Raw genomic sequence first — 13,036 nt, forward strand, 5'->3', positions numbered from 1 at the left:
AAAACCGCATGATCATCTCAATAGGCTCACAAAAAAAATCTGAAAAAAACCCAATACCCTTTCCTGATAAAAACACTTAACAAATTAGGAAATGAAGGGGACTTCCTCAACCTGATAAAGGATATCTACAGAGAAGTCAAGCTAGTATCATACTTGATGGTGAAAAACTAGATGTTTTCTCCCTAAGGTTTTTGAACAAGAGAAGGATGTCCACTCTTACCACTTATATTCAAAATGTTACTAGAGGTTCTAGTCAAGGCAGTTAGGCCATCAATCAATCAATTAACAACAAATAAAAAATAATAGATAGCATCCAGATTGGAAAAAAAGTAAAACTACCTCTATGCACAGGTGATATATTTTTTCTTTTACAGAAGTATAGTCAGTTACAATGTGTCAATTTCTGGTGTACAGCACAATGTCACAGTCATGTATACACTTTTTTTTTCATATTTTTCATTAAAAGTTATTACAAGATACTGAACACAGTTCCCTGTGCTATACAGCAGAAACTTTTAAAAAAATCTATACTGGCTAACATTTGTAAATCTCAAACTCCCAAATTTACCCCTTCCCACCCCCTTTCCCTGGTAACCATAAGATTGTTTACTATGTCTGTGAGTTTGTTTCTGTTTTGTAGATGAGTTCATAGTATCCCTTCTTTTCTTTAAGATTCCACATATGAGTGATACCATATGGTATTTTTTTCTAGCTTACTTTACTTAGAATGACGATCTCTAGGTCCATCCATGTTGCCAAATGGTATTGTTCTTTTTTATGGCTGAGTAGTATTCCATTGTATAAATATACCACATCTTCTTTATCTAGTTATCTGTTGATGGACATTTAGGTTGTTTCCATGTCTTGACTATTGTATATAATACTGCTATGAAAATTGGGGTGCATGTATCTTTTTGAATTAGAGTTCCCTCAGGATATATAGCCAGAAGTGGGATTCCTGGATCATATGGTAAGTCTGATTTTAGTTTTTTGAGGAATCTCTGTACTGTTTTCCATAAGGGCTGCACCAAACTACATTCTCACCAACAGTGTGTGGGGGGGTTCCCTTTTCTCGACACACTCTTCAGTATTTGTTGCTCATGGACTTATGAATGATGGCCATTCTGACAGGTGTGAGGTGATACCTCACTATAGTTTTGATTTGCATTTCTCTGACAATTAGTGACATTGAGCATTTTTTCCTGTGCCTATTGGCCATTTGTATGTCTTCATTGGAGAATTGCTCAATTAGGTCTTCTGCCCATTTTTGGATTGTTGTTTGTTTGTTATTAAGTTGTATGAGCTGTTTGATATGATCTTATATGCAGAAAAATCTAAGAAACCCATTAAAATATGATCAGAACTAGTAAGTTCAGCAAGGTTCCAGGATATAAGATCAATATACAAAAATCACCTCAGTCATGTAGAGAATCGGTGCTCTCCCTATCAGAATCCCAGTATATTTCTTTATTGAAATTGACAAGCTGATCCTAAAATTCATATGGAATTGCCAAGTACCCAGAATTGCCAGAACAATCTTGAAAGAGAAGACCAATGTTGGAAGAGCCATACTTTCTGATCTCAAAACTCACTACAAAGCAACAGTAATCAAGACAATATGGTAATGGCATTAAGGATAGACATATATATTAATGGAATAGAATTGGAAGTCCAAAAATAAACCTGTGTCTATGGTCAAGTGATTTTTTTTTTTTACAATGGTGCCAACACCATTCAATGGCGAAAGAACAGTCTTTTTAACAAATGGTGCTGACACAACTGCATAGTCACATACAAAAGGAAACTGGGCCCTTATCACACCATATACAAAAAAATGAACTCAAAATGGATCAAAGTCCTTAAAGAGCTAAACCATAAAACTCTCACAAGAAAAAATAAGGACAAATCTACATGGCCTCAAATTTGGCAATGGATTCTTAGATATGACACCAAAACACAAGTAACAAAAGAAAAAATAAATAAATTAGACCTCATCAAAATTATAAATGTCTATGCTTCAAAGGACACTACCAAGAAAGTAAAAGGGCAACTTACAGAATGGGAGAAAATATTTGCAAACCATATATCCAATAAGGGATGTGCACATCTAGAATATATAGTAAACTCTTAAAATTCAATTATAAAAAGGTAACCCATTTGAAGAATGGGCAAAGGATTTGAATATACATTTCTCCAAAGCAGATATAAATGGCCAATGAGCACATGACAAGATGCTTGACATCATTAGCAGTGAAGTGAAATGAAGGAAATGCAAAAAACAAAAACAAAAACGAAAACAAACAAAAACCTCTTTGAGATACCTGCAATGAACTACTTCACACCCATTATGATGATTATAATCAAAAAGTCAGATAATATCAACTGCTGGCTAAGATGTGGAGAAACTGGAACTATCACATACTAGTGGGAATGTAAAATAGTGCAGCCACTTTGGAAAATAACCTGGCAGTTTCTCAGACATTTAAACAGAGTTATCATAGTCCCAGCAGTTACACTCCTAGGTAAATACTCAAAAGAATTAAAAACAGGTATTCAAAAAATACTTGTAAACAAATTTCTGTAGTAACATTATTCACAAAAGCCAAAAAGGTAGAAACAATTCAAAAGTCCATCAACTGATAAATGGATAAACTAAATGTGGTATATCCACATAATGGAATACTACTCAACAATGAGAGGAAAGGAATAAAAAGAAATGAAATACCGATTTAAGTTTCAACATGATGGCTCTAGAAAACATTATGCAATGTGAAAGAAGTCAGTCACAAAAGACCACATACTGTATGATTCTACCTATATGAAATACTCAGAAGAGGAAAATCTAGTGAGACAAAGTAGATTAATGGTGAAAATTTCACCTTTACTTCCAACAAATTAAAGCTACAACTTCAACTAAAAGGACTTGGTCACAGTTAGTATTTTTATTTTCTCAAACACTTAATCAGACTCATAAAAGAAACACTTCCATTCTCTTGCCAACGTATTTTTGAAAATCATAGATGGATATTCATTTAAAAATTTCATTTAAGCAATCCACAATATTTAGATAGACTTGAAATGAATATTGTAGATTCTAGTCTATCTAATGTGTTTAAAAAACACTAATATATCTTTGTAAGCTCTTCCCCTACCCTGTAATTAAGTGTCTCAGTTCCTTCTCTTTATTTTACCATTACCTGCATTGAGTAATAGTCATCCTCAGATACATGAGCTTATTGAAGGAAAAAATCAAGCTCTTCTATCTCATTAAGAGATGTCCTTCTGTAACTTTTATTTTCTAAGTTTAATAATTACAAAAATTTATAATATATTTATAATGTTTTGATTGATTTTATACTACCAATAATTAAAGTAATTCAGAAGAAATTTTCACTTGGCCTATGGTCATAGTAATTATACATATATTTTTAATGACTTCATACCAATATTTTTTGTTGCCAAGAAAATGGTGCAGTGATCAATAAAATACTTTCAAGATAAGGGATAAAATTCTTTGGAGAAAGTGAATAGATGGAAATCTGAGTTCAAGTAGAAAAAGGAATGATGGAAAATTTCTGATTGTTGAAGAGCTTGTTCATGTATTTTTTAAACGGATGATGTCATGTCAAATTGCTGTGGGATTTCAATTTCATTAGATATATTTGAAGGAATGATGTAACAGTTTTATGTTTAAATGCCAATATTGACAATATGTGGGAAATCTCATCCTTTGTGCATGTTGAAGTTATGATAGAAAATTTTATGACATCTTAAAAGAAGTCTAAAAACAATGTACCCCCTTATACATTTTTTAAGAATAACTGTTCTAGAATATGTATACAGAACTGTCTTCACATTTGCTAGATACTGCCAAATTGCTCTCTAGAGTACTTGTACAGACTTATACTGGATGTGAGGGTTTTCTTTTCCCCACAACACCACCAAAACTTGGTGTTTTTTCACGTTTTTCAATCATTCCCAATCTGAATGTGAAAGGGCATCATATTTTAATTTGCCTTTCCTCCCCAATTCTAACACTCTTTGTTTCAATGTAATGCTTGAAGTCTTATCTTAAATACCCATTTCCTCAGAGAGGCCTGCTCTGTCCACCCCACGTTAAAGTAGATCCCCTCATCCCCTTGTTCACTCTCACTCCATAGGTTATTTCCTTCGCTATACTTACCATGGCCTGTCGTAATTTTGTCTGTCTGCCTATTTTTATTTTAGATTAGTTTTTAGTCTGTATCTGCCAATAAAAGGCAACTACTCTGTGAGTGAGGGTCCCTGTCCAGTCAACTGTATATGTAGTACGTAGCAGAATACCTGGCACCCAGGAGACACTCTATAAATACTGCTGAATGAATGAATGACGTTGCTGGGCTGAGTAATGGAGTGGTGTTATCCTCTACCCTTCTTTCAGAAGACCTCCCACATGGTCCTCTGGGACCATAATCCCTGGCTTCTGGTCTTCCTCTTGTCTACGCTCCTTAATTTTATTCTGGATGAACTCCTATGTGCATACCACCACAAATGCTTTTGTAGTGAATTGTGTTGAACTGTAGCAAAGACAATATAAACACTGGTTAAAGGTTCCCCAACTCTGTGACCTTGGAATAGTTGCTGTGTATTTCTGCACCTTGATTACTTAATGTTCATAGGCCTCAGTTTCATCCTCTGTAAAATGGGAATAAGTGAACCTCCTTGGTAAGATGCTGTGAGAAATGAATGAGGTAAAAAGGGTAAAGTTCCTTAATACAGTTCCTGGAGCACAGTATGTAAGGACTCAGTAAATGTTAGTTATTATTTCTTTGTCGACTATAATGAAATCTGAACCAGTTAAATCTTACACCACGTTCAGTATTATCCTAAATTTCAACATAAGGGAAGTATTTTACTGACACTAAAATAACAGGTAGACCAGTATCATTGTAAGAAATGGACATACAGAGTTTTTCAAAGAACAAGAGAAGTTATTTTATTATCCTTACAAATTGAGAAAGTAGTTTAAATAATGCTGGAAGTAAAATATGACAGAATTGCCAGAGTATATATAGCTTTTTAAAAAACCTTCCCTTCAGAAATACTGATTATTGACCTAATAATTCTAAAAAGTAGTCTTCACTTTCTACCTGTCTTTTTCATTAAGTTTGATGACTGGATAATAAAAGAGCCAATTACAATTTTTATAACTACTTCCTGGCTTCCAAACCCAAGTGGTATGGATCCAGGCAGCATTCCAGTCAAGATTTCACAGATTTCTCCCTTTCCCTTCCTGTAATAGTGCACAGAGAAATAACTTCTTCTATCAAGCATTTTAGTAATAGTAACCTTCATTCAGCATATCATCTATTGTCATTTTTGAGACCACCAGAAGTGTCATTTGACTCTACCTGCCTTAGTGGAAGTACTACATTTAGTACTGAATATAATTTTAACCACACTGAACATTTTAGACATCAGACCAACTGTTGATGTAGGAACTAGAGACTTCCTGCAGTGAAGTCACACATTCGACCCAATTACCAAATTCATCAGAATGCATTAAAAATGACTAAAATGCATTCTCTTTTTGAAAACATCAATTGTATGTCACTTTATTTTGAGATGGCAAACAGACAGATTGACCATAAGGTGTATTTTGATATACTGAGTAGCATAACATTCTGTTAAATTCAGTTAAAGTCACTGTAGAAAAATAAATGACACAGAGACTGGTCAAGTTAAACGAGACTTCAATTAATAGTATTAACAAATGTTAAAAATAATCATTAAAAATTATATGCCAGATAATGTCATTGGTTCAAAAGAGCTTCCAAATGGTACCTGAAACTTTTAAGAGTTCCTTTCCTCATTTAGTAGTAAATTAAAAAAAAAAATTTCCCATTGGCTTAATTCATACTGGCTCAAATACATCAAAAGATGATTGCCACCTAAAAACATTTTAAGAATTTTGTAACTACAAGAAACCAAATAGCTTTAAGAAATTTGGCCAAATGGGTATAAATAATGACCTTCATTTTTGCAGTTAAAAAATGTGCATCCTAATTATAAAAATGGCTAAGGCAGTTTAATACAGAGGAAATAAATGAGTTAGGAATCAGAATATCAACTGCATTCATCTATTAAAAAAAAAATTTGAGTTCTCTAGTGTGTCTGGGCACCAGACAGAGTGGGGAATAAATAGCCATGGTGCTACTCTGGTGAGAATTACAGTTCAGAGGCGAAATTGGGCAAAACACAAGGAAGCCAACTGTAGGAAGCATTATGAGGAAGGAACAGCAGGCAATGAAAAGAAATGGGATTGGGGGTGAGCATGAAGAGGAGCAAGATAACAAATAATGACTGCACATTTGATTAAATGTATTTTCTCAAGTGAAAAGCTTTTAAACTCATGTGACTCAATTGCCATACTTAAAATTTAAGATCTGGGAACAATTACTACTGAAAATTATTTGTTTTAATAATCTAAATCTGAATACATACCAAGTTTTAAAATCCAATTCAATGCTATAACAGTACTGGTATAGTTACCAAAGTGTAACCAAAGATTATCAAAATTTCACCAAGATTTTAAAAAGCCAATTAAAAAGGAACCTACCATTCTATTTGGATGAGCTTTTTTTAGGGGGGCGGGATAGGCCACTAGAGTAGACAAATAAGGATATTCACAGGTCTAGTCTAGTTTTAGAAAAACTGAGATATAACTGACATTAGTTTCAGGTATATGACAAAATGATTAATTATCTGTATATACTGCAAAATGATCACAATAAGTCTAGTTAACATCGATTACCACATAGTTGGTAAAAATAATTCTTTTTTCTTGTGATGACTTTTAAGATCTACTCTTAGCAACTTTCTTATATACAGTAGAGTATTGTTAACTATAGTCATCATACTATACATCACATTCCCTGGACTTATTTTATAACATAAAATTTGTATCTTTGACCACCTTCACCTATTTCTGCTACTCCTGGCAACCCCCACCTTCTGGCAATGACCAATCTGTTTTGTTTTGTTTTGTTTTTTAAAGATTGCACATATAAGTGAAATCATGGGATTGTCTTTCTCTGCCTGACTTATTTCTCTTAGTGTAACACCCTCAAGGTCCATCCATGTTGTTGCAAATAGCAAGACTGCCTCCTTTTTTATGACTGAATAATATCATATATATAATATTTTATGTATACACACACACATATATATATATACACACATGTATGGATATATATCTCCCATTTTCTTTATCCATTCATCCACTGATGGACACTTAGATTGTTTCCATTTCTTGGTTATTGTAAATAATGCCACAATAAACATGGGGGTACATATAACTTTTTGAACTAGTGTTTTCATTTCCTTTAGAGAAATACCCAGAAGTAGAATTCTTAAATCATGGGGTAGTTCTATTTTTAAGTTTTTGAGGAGCCTCCATACTGTTTCCACAGTGGCTGCACCAACTTACATTCTCACCAACAGTGCACAGGGGTTTCCTTTTCTCCACATCCTTAGCAACACTTGTTATCTCTTATCTTTTTGATAACAGCCATTCCCCAGGTGTGAGATGATTGGTCACTGTGATTTTGATCTGCATTTCCCTGATGATTATGATGTTAAACAAATTTTCATATACCTGTTGGCTATCTGTATGTCTTCTTTGGAAAAATATCTATTCAGATCTGCCCATTTAAAAATCAGATTGTTAGCTTTTGTGCTATTGAGTTGTATGAATTCTTGATATATTTTGGATATTAATCCCTTATCAGATACATGGTTTGCAAATATTTTCTCCCACACTGTAGGTTACTTTTTAATTCTGTTGATAGTTTCATTTCCCATCCCTTGTTGATGGTGTGCAGAGGCATTTTAGTTTGGTGTAGTCATTCTTGTTTATTTTTGCTTTTGATGTCAAATCCAAAAAATCACCAGGACCCATGTCAAGGAGCTTACCACCTATGTTATCTTCCTGGAGTTTTATGATTTCAGGTCTTACATCCAAATCATTAATCCATTTTGAATGGATTTTTATGTATGGTGTTAAGATAGTGCTCCACTTTCATTCTTTTGCATGTGGCTATCCAGTTTTCCCAGCACCATTTATTAAAGAGACTGTCCCTACCCCAGTGTATATTTTTGCCTCCTTTGTCATAAGTTAATTGACCATAAGTGTGTGGGTTTATTTCTGAGCTCTCTATTCTATTCCACTGGTCTACATGTCTGTTTTTATGCCAATACCATGCTGTTATGATTACTATAGATTTGTAAATAGTTTGAAATCAGGGAGTGTGATGCCTCCAGCTTTGTTCTTTATCAAGACTGCCTTGACTATTCAGGGTCTTTTGTGATTCCATACAAATTTTAGGATTATTTTTTCTATTTCTGTGAAAAATGCCATTGGAATTTTGATAGGGATTGCACTGAATCTATAGATTACCTTGGACATTTTAACAATGTTAAGTCTTGTAATCCATGAGCACAGAATATCTTTCCATTTCTGTGTGTCTTCTTCAGTTCCTTTCATCAGTGTTTTATAGTTTCCAGTGTACAGACCTTTCACCCCCTTGGTTAAATTTATTCCTAGGTATTTTATTATTTTGGCACAGTTGGAAAAATACTATTTAGATGAGCTTTTTAATATAAATCTAATCTGTTTAAATTTTTGTAAGTGTAATATTTTATGGTTATTATATTTGTAAAGAGAGTATCTCCAGCTGTAAATATTATAAGGATTGTGATCTCTCAGATAATAATTAAGAACTTTTATATCTATATGGAAAAGATGTCCTTATAAGCAGATTTGACCAAGAACTCTTACTTCAGTGGTGAAAGATTATTGGGAAAGAGGAGAAAGAGGCTAAAAATACTCAAAAGAATAAACATTTTCTCTTCTTTTGTACTAAGATAAAATTGATAATGAGATACTATGGAACATTATGCCCTACATATATATTTTACATATGTATCATTCAAACCTACAGAACCGCCTTACAGTATCATCCCTAATTTACAGACAAGGAAGTGAGGCACAGAGACATTAAATAATTGGTCCAAGGCCATAGTTCACACATCACAGAACAACACTCTATAAAACTGACCACTGGATCACTTTTCTACACACAAGCAATTCTTTAGCTCAGATAAAGGCTGTTCTCACAATACTAACACAGAGAGTGCTAAAGCTTAGCAAGAGAAAATAACCAGTTGCCTAGCAATTTACTAAGGAAATATATAGCCTAGAGGCCCGTCTCTTACTAGCATCATTTCCCAGTAACATGCTAACATGATAGTATGACTAGAGCATACCCAACAAAAATGTGAAATTGAGGACATAAGTGTCTTACAAAAAGTGCAGTGAGATTGAAAATTCTAGCATGGTACTTACTGGATCTACTTAAAAAGCTATTTCCACTGCCCTGATAAGTGGTGTTTGCAAGATTTTCATATTTTAAGATTTTAGGAAAGCCTCCATTTTAAGAAAAGCTAATAACTGACATTTCAAATTCATAAAACAAACTAGAAGGATTTTTCCTTGCACTATAGGAAAAAAAGCTTTGCTCTTACTAAAGGATCCAGTGAAGAGTTCTGAAGGATAGATACTTCTTCCTGTAATAAAAGTATGACAGTCACAAAAGCTGGTATCACTAAGGGCACCTGGCCTTAAGATTTGAGAAGAATTTCTAGTCACAAGCTTTACTACTATACTAAGATGCCTATTACTTAAATGAAGCAAGACACTTAATTTCTCCAAATTCTGTTTGGTTTTCTTATCTCTAAAATGAAGGGACTGGATTAGAGGATCTTTAACCCTATAGATCAGTCCTGTTAAACAGAAATTAATGACAGCCACATATGTAATGTAACATTTTCCATTTTCCACTTGCCGCAGTTAAAAAAAAAAAGGGAAAGGAAACAGCTAGAATTAACTTTAAACAATATATTTTATTTAACCCAATCTATCTAAAATGTCAGTTCAAAAAAAAATGTCAGTTCAAAAAAACCATCTAAAAATTAGTGAGATAATTTAATTCCTTTTTGCAGACTGTCTTTGAAATCCAGTCTGTATTTTATACTTGCAGTACACAATTCAGATTCAATACAATCCACATTTCACATGCCCAGTAGCCACATGTGTATAGTGACAGTTGTTGAAATCCATTCTCCAATAATGTATGTAAAGTGTTTCTGGAGTATTCCACTATTAAACGTAAGGTACACCAGCATAAATTAGGCTTAACGAAATTAGCTGTCCACACGGTGTGGTTTCATAGCAGCACTATAGGAAGATCTCAACCACAGAAGCCTGAAAATCTACCTTTGGGCATTCCTTTGTAGTAAACAGAAATCACCTCTGTTTTTCAATGTTTTAAAATATAAATCATAGGAAGATAACAAATCAACAAATTAAGCTTTTCTGTAGTGCAAACTGAAGATCTTTCCAGTAGCATATGGGCTGTAAATAGCAGAGTCCTTACTACTTGATGTGGATGTGTTTGAGTTTATCATATTAGTTGGATCACTAGCATCTTACATGACTTTGGGGGAGCAGAGATCAGAAACTTGTAGAAGGCAGAAGAAGCCTAAGAACAATTCTATCTACTTATGATTTAGCCTTACATTCTTATAGTCTAACTTTAATAGGAATTTACAGTCTGAACTAAAATACAAGAAAGATAAAAAGGAAAACTATCCAGTCAGTCAGTCAGTCATACCGAAAGAAGGGCTGTCATTTTGACCTGAGTATCAATTAATGACAGCTGTGGCAGTGAGGTCGGGGAGGGAATTAACACTAGCAGTCAGTAGTGTCAAATGCTCCCAGGCTCCTCTAAGAAGAGGTATTAACAAAACACATTAAAAGTTATAAAAGCAGAGTTAGGCAAACCACCTTAGAACGATCAGATTCCAAATGACAGATGAAATTCAAACCTTGAGCTGCACCTTGGGAGGAGAAATGGTAAGACTGTGGCATAGAGCTTGTTGAAGACAAAAATCTGGACTAAGCATAATCTGTGCTCTCCCATCAACCAGTTCCCACTTTGGGATTCAGATGAAGATTCTGCAGGAATCTTACCTGCAGGTGACCACATAATGGACATGTGGGAAGGCTGTGCTAAGCCTCTTAAGAGGAAGGAGGGGAGAGAACCAGAGTAGTCACCACAGCAACTTCAGCTATGCATTTTCATTCGGTCAGGTGGATGGAGGCTATGCATTTAGGATAAGTATTCACGCATTACATGAAAGCGTTCAGTCCCGCCTGCTGGCAAGCGGTTAAGGACCGCTTCGTCATTAACCGAGAGTTAGTATCTCACTCAGCTTATTCTTGTAAGCAAATCTCAATTTTAAACTTAAAAAAATTTTATGTGTAAGGAGGGAGGAGATTCCCTGCTAGTTTTTGGACTGAGGATAGAAGGGCTTTGGGGATGACAGAATCGACTTGACTGGGTCTGGGGCACACTAGCTGTTTAAGTAATGTCAATTCAGTAAACTGTGGACGTGTGCTTGTAACCGAGGTCAGTCAGTATGGCCCCAAAACTAGAACCTTTTCCCTCCATGGAAAAGACTATATCTGAGAATCGCAAGGTGGTAATAAATTCCCATTGCAGAAAATACAATAAAGTTTTATTAAGCCTTCCTTACTACAGGCTCTTCAGCCGACTAGTCCCATATTCAGGAACAGGTTTAAACTCAATTCAAATATACAGCACAATAAAATGTCAGATAACATGAAATACCACCACCATAGGTAAATGAAAGATCCTTTCATTTATTTCCTGTGTATGAAAACAAGACCAAGACTACCGACTGCCAATCCAACCAGAGACCAGTTAAATGAAATAGGGGTGTGTGTACAAAAACCTCTAGAAGAAATCAGAAGAAAAGTCTCTAAGTTTTGAGGAACTTTCATTTTAAGAGAAAGTTTACCATTCTTCCCAGAAGAATCTGCCAGGCTTGGGCAATCATTTTAGTTCTAGAAGCACCCAGTGAGCAATTGATTGGGCCAAGAAAGAGGTGCACCTTGGCAGTGATCTCAACAATACAAGTGGGAGCCCTGACAAGGCCACCTGCATGCCAAAGCAACTGACCCTTTTACAAACTTGGCGGTCAAGTGCTCGACTTTAAAAGCAGGGGAGCTTACTATGGCATCTTGTGTTTTTCTTTCTTACAGTGGCAAGGAGGCTTTATTTCATTTCTGCCAAGTAGATTCACTCAGATTTAAAAACGTGTACATCCACACTGCTGAAGGGCTGGCAGTATAGGATGGGCCATTGTAAACAGAATCATATTTAAGAAATGGTCAGATTCTCCACTTGGCAGAGATGGCCCATGGCATCCTTGTCACTGTCACAGGGTTTTTGTTTTTTAATAACTGCCTTTATACCCCACAGACTGAGAGTTCTGGGAGGAAACGGGCCATGTCTATGTTATTCATAATTGTATTCTATCTACAACCCTGAGATCCATGCCCGGAATAGAACAGGTGCTTAGGAAGTATTTGTTGAATGGGGAAAAAAGAATTTTTTCAAGTAGACTAACAGAAACAACAATGGACCTCCAGTGGCCAAGATTTCTGAACAGTATGTATTGAGTGAGAGATGTCCCCTTTACTGTTTCCCTAGGGTAATAATAGCTTTCTTCAGAAAATGAACTTTCTTCTCAATGAAATACTCACACAATAGTCATCCAAAAAATCAAAAGGCAACTTAATTGGCCTTGCTGTACCTTACTCAGTGCCATCAGGGAAATGCCCATAGATTATTAGAAAACATACTACTATTTTTCTTTTAAACCTTGATAAAGCATTTAAAAATTCTGATGCTCACAGTAAAAAATTTTAAATGTCCTCCTAGGTTTTTATGCTCATACTAGTAATGCCGAATCAGGTTTTAAACTTGTCTAGCTGTTGGTCATGCTTATCAAAATAAAGGTCCATCTTTTAGATTAGAAACACAGCAATGACAACCACAAAACTGAATGACAAGAAGGACAAAAACCATTCCATGTAGCAATTTCTAATCTACAGTCCACATCCCTAACC

At 34.9% G+C, this 13,036-nt stretch overlaps 1 protein-coding gene and 1 long non-coding RNA gene across 10 annotated transcripts in view; one reads left to right on the top strand and one right to left on the bottom strand.

The window, feature by feature from the left end:
- Positions 1–13,036, top strand: part of LOC140697427 (uncharacterized) — a 161,161-nt gene that overhangs the window by 103,460 nt on the left and 44,665 nt on the right. The gene's annotated exons all lie outside the window — the stretch shown is intronic.
- The window catches only part of UMAD1 (UBAP1-MVB12-associated (UMA) domain containing 1), a 194,043-nt gene that overhangs the window by 18,232 nt on the left and 162,775 nt on the right, over positions 1–13,036 (bottom strand). For 3 of the 8 annotated variants that reach the window (XM_072964940.1, XM_072964941.1, XM_072964942.1), the window contains exon 4: positions 9,565–9,606. The exons of the other annotated variants lie outside the window; for them this stretch is intronic. In XM_072964940.1, coding sequence (XP_072821041.1) covers positions 9,565–9,606 — 42 coding nt within the window. The remainder of the gene's footprint in view (positions 1–9,564; positions 9,607–13,036) is intronic. 8 annotated transcript variants of the gene reach the window in all.

This window comes from Vicugna pacos, chromosome 7 (genome assembly GCF_048564905.1).
Source record: "Vicugna pacos chromosome 7, VicPac4, whole genome shotgun sequence".
In the NCBI taxonomy this organism is placed as follows: domain Eukaryota; kingdom Metazoa; phylum Chordata; class Mammalia; order Artiodactyla; family Camelidae; genus Vicugna; species Vicugna pacos.